Genomic DNA, 17,547 nt, shown 5'->3' on the forward strand with positions numbered 1-17,547 from the left:
TACTTCTTAAGAACTGGAACATCTATAGAACATTTGAGTGACATGCTCATCTGGTTATTACGTTAGGAAACTGTAGTGAATATTACAGTATATTTATTACACAAATCACAGGCTCCTAATCAGTTCAGCTTGCCTTAGAAAAAGAGAATTCCTTGCACAGGTCACTGAAAATGTGTATATGGATACAGTCCAAATCTTGTAGAGACCTAAGTATAGATTTATTTAGTCATGCATGTAGACCAGTAAACTTCGTGGGTTTTACTTCTGTGGAAAGCTTAGCTCACAAGTGTTTTCTGATATGTTTTGTCAGTATCATACTGCAGTGTGAGTATCACAGACCTTATCTCAGGACTTCAGTGGTACAGCAGTTAAATAAAACAAACTTAACAGAAGAAAGGGCAGTGGGTAATTTTGAAAATTAATTATGAAGGTCATATCTGTAGATATCACCTTGCTTGGTAGGCTCATTATTTTACTACCTCTGATATTGTGGATATTCAGTCAACTTGATTAGAGTTCGATATAAAAAATAAGTAGAATTTCAGATAGCCAGGTTCAATGAACTTAGCAAGGGACAAAAATAATTCTTAAAGAAATGCTGTGACCTTTGCAGAAAGAAGGTCCAAAAGTGGATCGTCTAATGGATTAGTCATGTAATATGTTTTATATTCTAGGAGAAGGTTTTGAAACCCTTTTAAACATTGAATTCACAATAAGACAGTAGATCCATGAAATAATGAGGCTGATTTACTGTAATTCTTGCTGCAAAGTCCTTGTTTTGACTGTCCCTGGAGTTATTTCTTTACTGTCTCCACAGTACTGGCATACTGCAGTTACCTACATTATCCCATTATCACAAGTAGGATGAAAAGTGGTTGCAACACAGTTGATGCAGAGGAGGTTCTGGTATCTTTGATACTGTGATGCAGAGGTGGATATTAACAGGAAAATAAATAAGTAAATCAGGTGAATGATTCCTGTAAGATACACACCACTAAAATAGTTGACTTAGTAATGTGCATTAAAAAATGTGCTCTGCCTGATCCATTTCTCAGAAGTAATTACAAGAACTCTGGTGTGTGTCATGTTAGATAATTGGAAAACTCTAAATGCATATAGCAGTTTTTGTGCTTCTATCCACAAAAGGGTCAGAGATATTGTAGAATGGTTGCTTTGTGTTTTTTTTTAATGTATTCTCTCTTAGTCTTTTTCCTGCCTTCAGCAGCCCAGGTTACTTCTAGCTCTATGTACTGCTGTTTAGTAAAACATTCAGTGAATGACAGTGAAAGTGTGTATGTAAGGATTCAAAAAAGCAAACATTGATCATGGACCTTCCTACTGCTGTTCCCAGTTTATGTGAAGAGTTTTGTTACAATCATTTTGGATAGGAGGAGCTTTAATGACTTTTTTGCATGAGAATTGTGCATTATCCTCTCATTTTTGTCTTTAATTCTTATTTATGAAATCTAAATGTTTTCACACAAAGTGAGCAAGTCATAAGTACCCATATGGAAGTTTTGAAAAGCTAGTTTGTTCATCAGTCCTTTCATGATGTATATAAAATGCACATTAACAAAATGAGGGTTCTATGAAGCATGCTGTAGATACAAGAGTGAACTAAATGGTACATTTCCTTTCATTTTTACAGAGAAGTGTTACAGTAGTCCTGTAAAACTGCTAGTAGGAGTCTCCAGTGGCATCAGTGGTAGGGTGGTATCTTAGTCTAGAAATCAGTAAAAGCAGAGTTTCCAGAACTGTATTAGAGTAGTCATTCATATTCATTTTACAAAGCAAACCAGTTCTCTGGCCTTTGAGGTGTTCACCTGCACATCTTTTGTAAAACTGAATGTCAGGTGAAGAATATGAGCAAGTATGTGAAACCTTCTGTCCAGTAGAATTGTTCTTATTGGTAAGGTGAGCATTTGTCAGGGTTAAGCATTTGCTGCAACTTTAGTGACTTATACAAATGAAAAAAATAAACATAAATAATGTCATGTGTAAGGAAAAGTATCTTAAGTTTGAAAAAGCTTTGATGAAAACTTCCCCAGTTTTCAGCCTTAACTTCTAGTGATAAATTCTCAATAGTGAGAAAGTTTGTGTTGTTTATGCTCCCTTGAATACAGTGTTTATTTTGGAAATGCTGGAACAACCTTAACCATAGTAATTTAAAAAGTGTCACTGCTATAAGTTACGGAGTTGAAAGCAAGCCTGTCTGAGACTTAAAATTCTGCACAGGGTTTATTCTTAAATTTATATACTATTTCTGTAGTTTACTTTTAATAATTAAGGATTTTAATTTGACCAGTTTAGATGAAGAATAGTAAGGATAATTTACATGTTTTCTGTTCATTTAAAGCTCCCCTTTTGGATGTGCTGAGTTTGGGATGGATAAGTGGGGTGCTGGAATACTGTGTTCTTTAATTTTTCTCATTTGTTTGTGGGTTTGTACCCTGTGCTGTAAATGAATTTGACGAAATCAGGTAAATGGGGCTAGCTTAACTACATTATCATTCAGGTATTTGTAAAGACACTTTCTTTTTAATAACGTAAGTCCACAAGTAATTGCCAGTTTTATCCAACCACTCATAAATTAGGAGGTTTTTTATTTTTTCATATTTCTTTTTGTGACAGAGGGAGACAAGCAATGACAAAACAGCAAAAACAAACTCTTCTAAGGTCACAGAAACCTCCTCTTCACAAAAGAACCAGTCAGGTAATGTGGTCAGAATAAGTTTTAATGTAATTTTTTCAATTAAATAATTTTAAAATAAACCGGTTGTCAGAGGCAGCCAGATAAATTTTGCTGAGCAATAACCAGTTACAGCCTCTCTGCCAGATACGGGGGGGGAGCGTTCCCTCTTCCTTCACTACCACCACCATTTTGCAACTTGACTGAAATTGTGTATTGCTGATATAAAGCAGCAGTTCACAAGTTCACCATTTGATGGCACCAAATTAAAGCTATTGCCCTCTGAACTTGGCAACCTAGTCCTGCTGCTCCGGGTTGTCATTGTGCATTAGCCCAATAAAACAAATGCAGTGACCATCAGTGCCATCAGCTACTTAGTCCTTTTAAATGATGCTTGATGGGAGGCAGAGTGGAGCACAAGAGGGAACTCTAAAGAACCTTGGACCAAAATTCAGAAGTCAGACTTGTAATGATGCTCAAGTTTAAGGTAACTTCTGTTAAGAGCATGTCTCTTTAGGTCCTGTAATGATATGGCAAAGACAAGTGAGCTTCAGCAAGTTCTGCACCCTGCAGGAGTGGTGATGTGCCATAGATAACATCTGGTACTTGGCTCCTATCTATAACCTTTCCTTAACAAAGTGTTAGTGGTACTCAGACTGTACTATGAGATCATATAGGCCTTCTGATGTTTATCTGAGGAGATAACTTACCTTTGCTTTAAAGAGACTGTAAGTCACAAAATATATTGTTTTTAATAGAAATGAGCTGGAAAAAGTTTTTAGCCATTTCTAGTACATATTTAATAGAAAACTCAGTATTTTTAAAATCAAAGCAAAACACATGGTTTCAGAAACTTACTTTGTGTTCTTTCAGCTACGTAGGTGTCCAGAAGACCTACCTAAATCATTCCTTTATCTGAAGGAATATTTTAAATGGCTTCAGGGAGATAACATTTTAAAGTTCCAAACTTCACTTTGTAAACCAAAATTATTTTACAGCAACGAAAAATCTGTCTGATGCATGTAAACCTCTGAAGAAGCGAAATCGGGCTTCAGCTGCAGAATCTTCAACTCTTGCTTTTAGCAAGAGTTCATCTCCTTCAGCTTCCTTAACTGAGAATGAGGTAAAAAAAAAGTGGTATTTGCACACAGCCATTTAAGTAGAGAAATTTTCAGGTGTGAATCTTGTTTAAAAAACAAAATCAAAGGCAAATTCTCTAACGTTGGTGCTCTAGACAAATTACAGTTTTGGCCTCTGTGAAACCTGTTAATGTGTGCATTGCAAATTCATTTATTGTAATACAAACGTCTGATTTGGGGACTATTGTGGTTTTTAATGTACTTACCAACAAAGTTTTAGAATTGTAACCTTCTATTAGAGGCAAAGTAAAATGCCAGTGTGTTCTGTATTTTCTTCTACAGACCTTATGTAAGTGTACTACATTAGTTACATTATGTAACTCAGTATCATCATGTTGCCATAGCTTTTAATATGGAAGCAAGTTTCCTAATCCTCTGTTTAATATAGAACTGGACAGTTTTCTGAGCAGAGCCCCTTTGAGCTCAAATTAGTTTTCAGGCTGTTAAGTGCTATTTCTCTATGATGCAAATAGCTTCATCCCCAGCAGAGTTCAACGGGCAGACAAGGATGTATCTTTCTGATACTTTCTTATCATAGTCCTAGCTCTGCATATTTGGAACTGTAATTCTTCTCAATTGATGTAGAGTAAATTAAATGTATGTACCAAAAATGTACTCATAAAATCCATTAAATCATCCCCCAAATTATATACACTATTAAAACCAGTCAGCCAAAGAGTGGCAGCATGAGGGTGAGATATGCATGCTGGTTTGCAGGTGGATTCAGAAATGTAGTTGGTAGGATTTAGTAAAATATCCATAGAAAAACAGCTTCAAGCATTTTGTATTACAGAAGCTGTAGAAAAAAAATACCTGCCTGCTAACAAGGGAGTAGGACTTCCACCTATCCTGGAGTCTTTTTCATCTCCCCTAACAAACGCATGAGATGCTTAGACACTGTAATAAATGAAGTTAAAATATTTAGGCAAGTGTTCAGCAAATGGTTTGCCTCTGGGTGGGGGAAATCAGATTGCATGTTTATGGCTGAATATCTTCCTGTAACTGGAAAAATATTTTAACAAAAAAAAAACCCAACAGATTTTCCCTCCTGTACCCCAATAAAACAAGCAAAGGAAGTCCCACAGGAAATAGTGTCCATAGCAGCAGTCAGGTAAAGTAGTAACTTGTTGTCATTTTGTTCTCTCAATTGAGAGACTTCCATCTTTTGGCTTACCAGCTTCTGCTTTTTTGGCTTTGCTGCTGGGACTTGCTGTGTAACAGCTGTTTGTGTTTAGGACCATCCATTCAGCCAGACCAGTTTAAGGAACATACTGGGTTTTTGGCTCTAAATATGCATCTCAAGTGTTGTAATCTCAGGAGAAAGATTTCTGGAGATTTCATTTTATTGACAACAGTATCTAGAAATATAAGAATCTTTCTCGACAAAATACTCATTTTTGTAGGGTTTTGCATTGGGATTTAACAGTTCACTTGTAAAAAAAAAATAAAAATAAAAAAAAAAAATGGTTATATAGGTGGAGATGGAAATTTTAAAACTTTGCTCTTAATTTACTCAGCTAGTGCTGAGCAGCAGCATATGTTCTCCTTCCCTGGAGACATTCAAAGCCCACCTGGACATGGTCCTGTGTGACCTGCTATAGGTGACCCTGCTCTGGCAGGGGGGCTTGGACTAGATGATCTTTTCAGGTCCCTTCCAACCCCTGACTTTCTATGATTCTGTGTTAAGAAAAATTCACATCACACGCTGCTCACAGAACATAGGTACACAAACTATGAAGTGCATTATTTTCAAGGATTTAAAAGGTTTGAAAATATCAAAAACATCCCAATCAAATTACAGAGTTTCTGCAGGACTGAGTGCAGGGGAGAGTAGGTTAGTGGTCCAGATCCTTAAATGGTTTAAAGCTACACTGGCCTGAACTTGTACCATCTAAGGATTGGGTCCAGTTTGTTTCCAATGATATTAGATATATTTTCCTTTAAATAAAACAAATGTCAGGCATGTGTTTCTGAACTTACTATTGATCTAATCTACAAAAGAATTAAGAGTATAAATTTTGGGTTGTGTGGGTGGCTTTTCTTTTTTTATTTTTTCCTTTTGTATTATTATTTAGTACTTGTCTAAATGGCTGAACATGGGTGGGCCCTGAAAGTGTTCATCCAGAGAGAAAACTTCTCCAGAGTGTTTAGGGAAAGAGTTAAAAAAAGAAACACAATAATGAAACAATGAAAGCTTTGCAGAGCTAGTAAGATAGGATGTAATTCTTCTCAAAACTAAATACATTTACTGGTTAATTTTTAAATTTCTATGTTCACTATAATACTTCTAAGTGTTGGCATAGATACTGTCTTAACAAAGACAGAAAGCATTCTGCATATTCCACAAGCACATATGTCTCCACAAGCAATACTAAGAGAATTCTGGCCTTTTTCTTTTATTTTTTTTTCTTTCCTTTATTTTTTTTTCCCCTCCATTCCTTTCTCCTTTTCCCCCACACTATTTGTGGACAGCTGGATATGACTGTTACTTGTCAAGGACTGTTGCTAACTGCACACCTCTTAAATGTCAGTCCATCACAACTAAGTTCTAGGAAAGGTATGTTTAATAGGAAATACATGCTCAGCTTCTTCTTGTTTGAAAGATGCATCTTATTTGACATTTTAAAAAGATTTTTGAATGCTTTTTGTTGTTATTGGGGGTATTTTTTTAAAGAGGTTTACTTGAAATATAAAACTAGTCGAGGATGAATTTTCAATTGATAAGTTACTTGGGGTATGTCATTTACAGGGGAGAGAGATAGGGCTGGGGGTGTGGACTTCTGCCTTAACAAAAAAAAATTTATAGACCTGACATATCGGAGATTAGAAAGTAGGCTTTCACTCCTCTAAAAAGATTGGGCTTTTAATTTGTTTTAGGATGGATGGATGGACAGAAGCAGTAAGATGTTTGTACATGAATAAATAAAATTTTATACCTGCATTTAATCTTGAAACAAAATACTTAATTTTACTTCTAGGCACTTGACATCAGTAATCATTTCTTGCAGTAGTTTATGTCAAATACAATTCTGTTTAAAATCCAGTTCTTAATGAGCAACTGCTAGAGCCAGAGGTGAGAAAGATACTCAACACTTCGGAGTCTGCAAAAGCTCAGAGAAGTTTTTTTACTGCTTACATAAGACTTGGTTTTAACTATCCAAAATCTCATTACATTTGTGAGAAATTATACAGGTGGTGTATCCTCATTTCTGTTTCTTTTCTACCTTGGCCCTCCACCCCCCAATAATGTAGCAGGTGCCAGTGGAGTGTAACCAGTATTTTTTTAAGAAATAAAAAGGCTTTACATTACCATAACTGCTGGATTATTGGCACACTTTGTGTGTTTGCATGAAACATACATGCTTTAGCTTTTTGATAAATTTTTGTGATTATTGGCTGGCTTCATTACATTGGATGTATTTGTTGACAGCAGATAAGTGTCATAGTATCCTACAGAGTCTAGATACTACTTCTGAATTTGTCAAAGAAATTGTAATTTTTTTTCTAAGAGAGGACAAAATAAAGCACGTGTAATACTCTCAATTTGTAGCTAGTCTGTCATTCATCATATCCTCATGAATTGTGAACTGACCAGCAGATGGCAGTTTAAAGAAGCCTCTGAAAGGTTTTGAAGGTTTTGCTTTTCCTGTAAGTTCCTTATATCTTTCCTAGAGGGTGTTCTTTCTGCTCTCTGTAACATCCAGTGTCAAACAAGCTCACTTGCTGGTTATAGCTACAACTTCTTGTGTTTTCAAGGCCTAATAGTGCAACTTATGCAAGTTACAAACACAATAATTATATAAGCCTTAAGTTTTGTTCTTTTTCTGCTTATTAAACAACATTTCTTTTTCATTAGCAATTCTAAGGTAGATGTGGTTTGTCTGCATTTTTAATGGGCATTAGCATGTGTGAACAATGGAGGAAATGTGTACAATTTGTAAAAGGTAAGGTATTTGATTAAGAAGGCAGTCATATGAGACATGTACAACTTGCAATTTAAAAAGTACATCAGCTCCATTTATTGACCCAGGAGTCCAGTTGTACCACAATATACATCTAAAATATTCTAGGCATGCTTACTCGAGGTAAAAATAACTGTCCTTGAGATCCTAAGAATAGGAAGAAAGGAATTTTGTGTCATTTTAAACAAACTACTGTCCTAAAGAAAATATAGTTGCAGCTAACCTTGCAGGTTGTTAAAATTGGTGTGGTTCTAGTGTTTCATTCTAGATTCCCTCAAAGATAATTCTCTCTTTGAAACAATACTAAATGATAATTTAATATATGGTGCCACTTTAAATCCTCTCGCTTAGCAGGTAGTTGTTTTCTGTGTTTGTATCTGTATGCCTACATTTTTTTTTCCTGTTTCAAAGCATCAGTAAGCAGTCAGGGGTGCATTTTTGTGGAACACTACAAGTAATTGGACTTGTTTCTTGCTAAACTTCTGCTAAACCTTCTAACAGTTGAAATGACCTGCATTGCCCACCAGCTCATACAGTTTTGTTACAGTGCTTCTACTTTTACATGGAAAATAATTCTAGCCTTGACTCTTGTTCTTTGGCAGCACATTCTGTGTAGAAAATTAAGAATCTTGTGTAACTATTCTCATCTTGTGTATTACATGGTGTAGGTTTTTATTCCACATCCCCTACCAAAGTATCGCAAGTATCTGTAGGCAATTTTACACTGTTCTAGAATGTTCTTGGAGTCTTAATTAACTTTCCAGGCAAATTCAGAAATGCATAATATCCTTATCTGAAACGTCTAACTCCTGCTAATAATAAAAATGAAACTTGTCCCAGGCCGTCTTTTTTGCTATTACAGTACTGTGTACACTTGTGGCACTGCATACTTGAGTTTATCTAGTCTAGCAGTATGGGCCAAAATATCATTCTTCTTTCAGTTCAGGAATTCTTATACTGAAATAAAGAAAATGTTAACTGTAACTCAATTGGCTCTGTCAGTTTTTCTGTCTCCGTGTGGGTGCACGATAGATTGTCTTTTGAATACAGTCTCACCTGTTGTTTGTATGTTGCTTATTGACTTATTACTATATAAGCTGTGCTTAGATTTAAGAAAAAAAAATTTAAAAGATCCCTCTAGCCTCTGAGATCTTGTTAGTAAGAAGAAAAAAGTGCAGTTGGGGTTTGTCTGTGGAAGGACTGAAGAGGTTGCTCATCAGAACATGAATACTCCAAGCTTCCTAGAAAAAGCTCTTAGCCAGGCCAGACCACTTCCTCCTGGATGACTCTGGTGTTGCAATTACTGACTCAAAAGTGAGGTCAGGAAGTCTGAGCTTGTATCTGTGTCCTTAGTTTTAAGGAAAGTGGAACTTAAGAGCCAGCAGCATTCAGAAGTCATGGAAACGTGCTTCTAAAATGCTTATGAAAAGCTGTGGTGTGTCTGTTAGAGGTAGAAGGTGACCTGAGAGAGGATGCCTCCAAAGCCATTGAGTATGTACCTTAACACAACTGAAAGAATGGTAGGTCTCTCTTTGTGGGCCCTTTCTTTTATGGATCCTGCTGTGGAGGTGACTTGGCTGCCAAACAAAAAAGCAGATGGGAATTATTTTCTGTCACACTTTGTTTTCATTTTATATACCCCTAGCTTTCAGAGAGGTATACATAGTGGATTTTGTTTCAACTTGGTGTTCTACAGCCAGGATTATAAAAAGAGATGCTTCAGGAAAACAAGGGGAAGTGGGAAGGTAAACTTGCTCTGCTCTGGGAAAACTTGCCCATTAGTTGCTTTTATAACTGTTAAAGCACAATGTGACAGCACCACCATTGTCTTGAATATGACCGAAGCTTGTATTTGCTAATACTTAAGAAGTGCTGTTAAGCAAGCATATACAAGTAATATAAGAAGTGATATTATAAGACTGAATGAGTTATGAAGTGAGTTTTCTGAGGAATATTTTTTTTTTTTAATGAAAATTGCCCTTTGGTAGCTAGAAGAGTCTGGCAGGGTGTGTGACTGGTGGAGTAATAACACTTGGAGCCATTCCCATGTAGGCACCATAGATGCATAACCTTTTTCACTCCAAATTTCTGACTTTTTCTTGAACCTTTAAACACTGGGCAGAGGAAGCGTGTCTGAATTAGATCTGGAAGAAGTCCTAGTGAAGCTGATAAGCACAGAAGTGTGAATGTTGTTCACTTTGCAATTGCTAACACACAGTGAATAGTATTTGCAACTTGCTTCTGCTCCATGAGGCATAAATTTTTGCTTCAGTGAATACTGATGATCTGGTCCCATAGGACGTCCTTTAGCCAGGAGGTACTTCAGTGAAGAAAAAAAAAAGAGACACTGCTGCCTCCCCACGCCCAGGATAACATGGAGCCAGCAATGATGCTGTTATAGATTGTCTTTTAAAAACAAAGAATTAATCCTAAACCTTAAACAAAAAGCATGTTTATTGGTCAGGTCAATTGAGGGCCACTTTTGACACACAGAACAGTTGCATTTTATGTTCTTACACCGCTGAATTTGTAAATTCTTGGGCTGCAGATTGGATAAGTATAACCATTTATTTTCAGATCTAGAATTTCTGAACCTCTTTCTCCTTGGAAATTTCATTGTAATGGTTTTGCTGGCACTGGTATTTAGTATTTGAGTTTGGAGATGTCTGAAAGGAAGTAGAAAATTTTAAATGGAATTTTTCTTTTTTTCCTTCAAGTGGGTGAGGGGATGGAGCAAATCTCTACATAAGCATCTAACTTCATCCTTACCTGGAGGATGAAGGAAATCCTTTTTTGTATCGTGTATCAGAATGATGGGATGAACATATCAGCACCCGCTTATTTTTTTTTTTTTTTACTTTTTTTGATTAGTGAAATTTCAACGATTCAGATAGGGAATTAATTATGCCATTTGCAAAGTTCACCCACATTATTCTAGAAATACACGAGCTGAGTGTATATACCAGCTTGCAGGCAACTTTTTTCTGTTGTTGTGTTTTCTTTTTTTAAAGCCAGAGAGAATGAAAAATTGGATCATATTTCTGCTGAGGTGTGTGGCTGAGACTGGAATCAGGTGCCCGATTGTAAAAAAGAATGCTGAAAAAATTGTTGTAGACCTGAATTTAACATTTAGATACATTGAGTGCTGTAAGAATTTTTTTTTGATGTTGGCATGAAGTCCTCTTTCACTTTTGAACACTTCAGTTGCAGAGGCAGTGAATATGCAGTTAACTGAAACCCAGAGCTGAGGAAAGTCTTGCAGGAGGTAAAACATTGGAGAAGTGATTTTTTTATTCAATGCTTCTGTCAAATCATCTTCCTGCCTCCCTTAAATCTTTCTAGAGAGCTTCAATCAGAAGGCAGAATTAAGAATACAAACACAGAAACTCACCAGGTGCACATAGCTGACTCAGTTTAATTCCTTTCAATGCTCTGTTGTCTTAAGCTGTATTTTAAATGTATGGAGTTGCACACATTTCCTCCTCTTTTCTTAGCTTGCCCAGCAGCCTCAATCAAAACCAAATTCTTATTTACTCAGTGAGAAGAAAACTCCAGTATTCCACTAGCAGTGTTTGCCTCTGTGTGCACGTTATGTGTCCCTTTTGCACAAAACGGGGAGAAGGAGTTCAGGAAGCAGTAAAAAAAAAGTCAATCTCATATTTAGCAATTACATAATTACTCAGTATTCAGTGGCTGCTGCAGGTGTAATTTGGCTTTATACATCAAGCATTGCAGTATGTAAAGCATTTTAATTTGATTAGGAATTAATACTGAAGATTGCTTTTTGTGAGCATTCTTATATAGTCTTCCCCAAAATAAGTCAGTGTCTGAAAGAATCGATTAAACAGTTCCTTTGGTTATTGTGAGCAGCAATTTTTAGCATATAGTTCCAAAGAAAATTAAAAATACTTTGGGGATACAAAGTCTTGATATGCTGATTCCTGAACCATTGTGGGTCTGAGTAACCCAGAAAAAGTTGCCAAAAAAAAGTTGAGTAAGGTGTATGATCAAAATACCATGGTGAATCGATTCAGATTTTAAGCTATCGACACATTGCCACAGTTTGAATCTTTTCACAGATAATAACCTAATACCCAAAGAATTTGCAGGGATGCTGAAGTTTTTTCCCAATTTGACTCAGTAACAAGTATTTTTCCAGTAAGAAAATTTGGAAAAATGTAGCGATGTGTCCTTATATGTTCCATTGAATTTTTACATGTGTGAGTTTTACATGTTGGAGGATACACATGAAAAAGGGAGCATTGCTGTGTTGTTTCTGTGAGCAACCATATTCCGAACCTCTTTGATCCCTGAAGAGTTCTGGTCCAGCCCAAATGAAGAGCAAAGCGTTTGGGTTTTAGGCCAGTTTTTTTCCCCTAATGCACATGTGCAGTTTCCAGGAGAAAAAGCTGCATCTGGGTTGTGAAATGCCACCCTCTGGCTCAGTGTTCAGGCAGTGCAGTGTGAAAGCCTCTACAGGCAAGTACTTGCAAGATAATTTTGACATTCAATAATTGAAGGAAATGGGAAGGAAAGCCTGAGTGATGTGCAGAATGAAATTTGATGCTTACAATGTACCCTTTTGCTGCTGAAGTTAGTATCTCCCACGTTCAGCATCCGTAATTACTAATGAAAAGTGGAGGTGGTCACAGAGTTCCAGTAGATTTCATTGCAGGAATTTGTCACTTGCTACAAATCTGAAGTGAACAGCCTTGCTTTTTCCCCTAAATTTGCACTTTGCCTTTTGAGAAATAAGAAATCACTCAAAATATAAACCAATAAAGGGGCAAACCAGCTGATTTTGCTACAAATTGCTGATTACCAGGTTTTGCCACTAATCTAGATGTTGATTACTTTGAATACTTTGGCATGAATATCAGAAGTTAATTACATTGAATTTGCTAAGGAGATTATATTACAAAAGTTAAGGACAAGACAAGCTTTAGCACGATCACAAGAAAAAGATTTACGTTTGTAACTTAAGAATTAAAGAAAAAAGCCTCTCAAAACTTGTGCTGGTTTTTATTGGATGTGAACTATTAGACCTTCCACTTGGGAAAGCTGTATTAACAAACCACAAAAGCATTATGTTTCACTTTAGGGGTGGCTTTATTTCATGTCACCATGAACAGATTTCCAGCAATCATCTCTTAAATCATCTTTAGCTAGGAACTGGTTTAATCTAAAGGTATTTTTACTGCGAAACTCAAGTGTCCCATTGATGAATCAGAACCTAATAGTGCTGCTGCAGCTTGCTTGCTTGCAGTACAGATACAGTTTTCCCAGCCATCTTGTGCTCTATGATACTTCAGTCAGCTTTTTGGGGATAACCTCAGGAACCAAGTTGAATTCTGGTTCTCTGTACAGAAGGAGCTTTTCCAAAAGATGGTTGTCTAGAGCAGGGGCTAATTGCAAAGGGAGATGGAGTGTTTTGCCTTCTGCTAGACATAAATACAATGAGATTAGGGTCAAATCCTGAATTATCCTGGAGAAATGCTTCACTCTCCTACAGCAGGGAATCTCCTGGCCTCCTCCCCCTTTATTTAGCCCCCTAAAATTAGCCACTATGTAAACTCTTCAGATGATGGTGGAATGAGTTACATGTAATGTGGCTGTTGTGATGCTGAACCTTTGGTCCTGGTTGCAAGGATCAAGGGATGTGTTCTGTAGCAGCAGACTGCACCCAGCAGTGTAGTTATATCACTGAGCTTCTGAATGTGCTGCTTCTTAGGAGCTGGAGCAGCCATGAGCAGGTATCAAGGTTTGTCTGCATAGTGCAGAACTGGTGGCTAATAGGGCATTTGATTTGTGAAGTGTGTGAAGCTCCTGAGCCATCAAGGAGAGATCTTAAAAGATGCTCTCAGTCTGGTGGCCACACGGCTGATGAGCTGGAGGTACTTTGTTCATGCTCTGTGTGCTGGTTTTCATGCTTGAATTCTGGCATTAATCTCTAGGCAGATGTAAATTGCCAAGTTTGATTTTGAATGGGCTGGCTAGAATTTGGGTTTTGTGGTTACATTTGTGATGGAGAGCTTCAATCTTGGCCAGCACTGCTCCTTTTTGGCTCCCTAACCACTTAATTTAAATGAAGGCTGGTGTGTTCATTCTGAGGCAATTCTGTGGGGGAATGGCACAAATGGCTGGGACTTTGTGACCTATATCTGGGGTGTTTTGGAAAAACTGCCATCTTCCAGTAGGGTTACCTTTCCACATAGAGGTCTGCCTTCTTCATTTAAACACTTTTCATGTATATAAACTAAAGAAAAGCTAAGAAACCATTGCTTTTAAACAAACCGTGTTCTCTTGTGACTTAATATGTTTGTTACTGGGTACCTGCTGTATCTCTGCTCTGCTGTGGAAGTAGTGAGCTGGGGGAAGGGAAGTGTTTTCCTCAAGGGCAAGACTTGCTGCTGGAAAGAAGACTGTCTTAATTCTTAAGGTGTGCTGCACGAATAGATTTCAACAGGATTTTTAGGTGTGCTTTGTGGTGTGGGGAAAATAGAGGGGGCAGACAACCATAGTGTTTAATGCAAGACTGCTTGGTTGGTCCAGAACATAAAGTGCATTTGGGGCTTTTTTGTAGAAAAGAAATACAGATCTAAGACCTTCCAGCTTTTTTTTTTTCCTCTTTTTTCTACACATGACTAATTTTGGCTAGTTGAAACAGGAACATAATGAGGTACTAAAATGTTAGAGCAGTGCACTGTTTATACTAATTAATGTTTCTGTGGGAACAGTTTAAACAGAAATAAGCGTGTGTATAAGTTTACTTAAACCATAAGGCATAATGTTTTTGTGCTTTTGCTGAACTCCTGTGCTGCCTCTCTTTATCTGCCCCTTCCCAGCCAGGCATTCAGGTTGCATTTGCAATTTACTGTTTCACAGCTCTTCCAGGGGACAAATTTCCTGGTGCCTGAAAAAAGCAGTGATTTTACATGCATTTTATTTTAACCACTCCTAAAAGGGTGTGGCAGAATCTCCACATTTTTTTGTAGAAATATTCATAGGTGAAGTGTAGGTACAAATTGCTTTAATAGTATGCCTTTGCACAGAGGAAATGCATTTAAATCCTTGCCAAGTAATCTGGAAGAAAAAACCCAAAACACCATGGAAAGCTCTCTCAAACTGTTCTAGGAGGGGTTTTATATTTTGAAATTACAACACAATACAAATGGACAGATCAAATCTGTTTCCACAAACATCAGTCCAATTTACAACACATTTTTAGACATGATCAAGGAAACCAAATGTTAAATAGAGGAATGCAGGCAGCAACAGTGCAAAATAATTGCTCAAAACCAGTGATTCTCGTGGGATTTTATAAAGACTAATGCTAGGCCTGGCTTGGCTTTACATTTTTTTCTCTGATTTCAAAATAAACCTCTTCTAATAAATTTCCACAGTGCATGAAGGTTGTCTGACATGGGAGGTTGCATGTGGCTGTCTCTATTACTAAGTAAGCTGAGCCATTTTTAATAAAATGTATTTTACTATAGATAAATATGAGATTGGGTGTCTAAAAACAGAAAACACTTTCTTCATATAAAATGAAGTGTGTATTCTGCCAAACAGCTATTGGGCAAAATGACCTCTTGAGTACTGTGGCAATATACAGTGACTTTCAGTGCTATACTGGAAAGATTTGGGGATGTCCTTACACAGCAGAACAGAAGCAGTGAAGAGGAGGAGCATGTTGGTTTGCTTTGGATATTGTACTTACCAGACTTTTAATGGGCTATTTCCTCCAGTTCTTGTGCCTGGTTTTTCAACAGCCTTTTAAAAGCACAAATAAGGTTTAGAAAAACCAAAACCAACCCACCAGAATTTTTCTGATGCTGGAAAAAGTTTCCTTTGGGGAGAACATTAGAAGGCCTTCTGGCTTGCCAAAAAGGAGTGAAATGGGCTTAATTGCAGCATGCTTCCACAGGAGAAAAATGTTGGGTTCCCAAGGATTGTTAATGGAGCTGAAATACCTGGAGAAAGCATCACTGAGTTGCAGTTAGACAAGTCATAAGGGACATGAAGCAGTGTTTTTGATGGTATGTGTGAATAAGCATTAGAACAATCTCTAAGAGAAGGGACAGGTTTCTTTTGTGATTCCAAGTTGTGCTGCTCTTCTGGAGCATGTACTTACACAGCTTACTCAGGACTGTCTGGGGGCAAGAAGGTGAAATTCTGCATCTCCTGGTGTAATGTTGAGATAAGCCAACTGACTTGGTTTTCCACTTCTTCCCTAAATCCTATTGAACTGAAAACTGACCTGTATTTTCTTTTAAATATGTTACTTGGTTTTTTTGTTTTTTAAAGTAAATTTAAAAGCTGTTTTTTTTAAAATCCTCTATCTTCAGTGGATCTATATCTGTTCTATAAGTTTTATACATAACATGGTTATCTTGTACTATTCTGAATTATTGTTAGCTATAACATTCCTTCATCATATACAAGGAACCCCATTCTTCTTTCTTCCTCTCTTCCCTATCCTGTTCCCACATTCCTGGTGGAAAATCTCAGAGACTTTCCCATGCAGCTTGAAGTTTGCCATGTTTCTTTCTAAAATCAACTACTACTCTCTCATAAAACATGCATTTAAACTTTAATCCAAGGGATTTGAAGATATTCCTGTGTTACTGGTGAGGCACTTCTAGCTAACTCTATTACACAACAGAGTATAAATAACACACCACATGATGAAGTTTTGGTGTTATGTTTTGGCTGCTGCTGAGCTGGTGAGGATGATTGTTAATGCAGCCCTTTTGATCAGACTTATATAAATGTATATGCTGGTTTTAATTAAAGTATATTTAAAGGGCAGGGAGGGGGGAAGGACAAAGACTGAGAAAGTGTGCCTAAATCTGCTAGTCTGAATTGCAGTCTGTTTGGGTTTTTTTCAGTTGATATTCTGTACAAAACTGACCATAAAAAAGCTGCTTTCTCTAACATGTCTGTTTCATCTCCAGATCTCTGATGGCCAAGGAGATGAGCGCTCAGAGTCTCCCTATGAAAGTGCTGATGAAACTCAGACTGAAGTGTCTATATCATCCAAAAAATCTGAGCGAGGAGCAGGAACAAAAAAAGAATATGTGTGTCAGGTGAGAGATGTTAGCTGGGCAGCAAGCTATGTTTTCTGAGGTCTTTTAAAATATGAAAATGACAGTATTAGTCCAGAAACAGGTTTATTCTCTGTGTGTCTGAGGTGTCTGTTAGTGATGAATGCCAGTAAATGGACTTGTAAATTCTTAATTATTTTTTCTTCTTGACCTCCAGTAAGTGGCTTAGTCTTTCTGCTTGAGTTTCCAGATCTGTAAAAATAAACATAATTTGTACCTCAGAATAAGTGTAGGAGTGTTGCCAGGTAACTAGTCAGATGATTGAGGAGAGCTGCTCACTTACTCTGTTAATGAAAAGGAGGAAGAAAAACCCAGTGGGTTTTGTGCTCCTGCATGCAGCAGAGGTTGCAGGGATGCAGGTGGTGTGCTCATGGAAAGCTCTCAAACTGTTCCAGGAGGGGCTTTATATTTTGAAATTATAACACAATACAAATGGACAGATCAAATCTGTTTCCACAAGATTGGGCAAGCGTTTAGATTTCCAATTCTTGTACAGATTGTTGATAAGGTTAATCTTTAAGTGTTGGCTAATCCCTTAAATTTTGCCAGCATTATTGCTTAGTTAATTTTTAGTTATGCATGTGTCATTCCTAAACTCTTGGACATCAAAATGTCATTGTGCCACCTATATTCATTTCCTTTTGCCAAGG

General features: G+C 37.1%; 1 protein-coding gene across 3 annotated transcripts in view; it reads left to right on the plus strand.

Annotated features, from left to right (window-relative positions):
- Window positions 1–17,547, plus strand: part of NSD2 (nuclear receptor binding SET domain protein 2) — a 71,146-nt gene that overhangs the window by 39,554 nt on the left and 14,045 nt on the right. For all 3 annotated transcript variants that reach the window (XM_071753303.1, XM_071753301.1, XM_071753302.1), the window contains 3 exons: window positions 2,632–2,713; window positions 3,688–3,812; window positions 16,748–16,879. In XM_071753303.1, coding sequence (XP_071609404.1) covers window positions 2,632–2,713; window positions 3,688–3,812; window positions 16,748–16,879 — 339 coding nt within the window. The remainder of the gene's footprint in view (window positions 1–2,631; window positions 2,714–3,687; window positions 3,813–16,747; window positions 16,880–17,547) is intronic.

The sequence above is a fragment of the Heliangelus exortis genome, chromosome 10, assembly GCF_036169615.1.
Source record: "Heliangelus exortis chromosome 10, bHelExo1.hap1, whole genome shotgun sequence".
In the NCBI taxonomy this organism is placed as follows: domain Eukaryota; kingdom Metazoa; phylum Chordata; class Aves; order Apodiformes; family Trochilidae; genus Heliangelus; species Heliangelus exortis.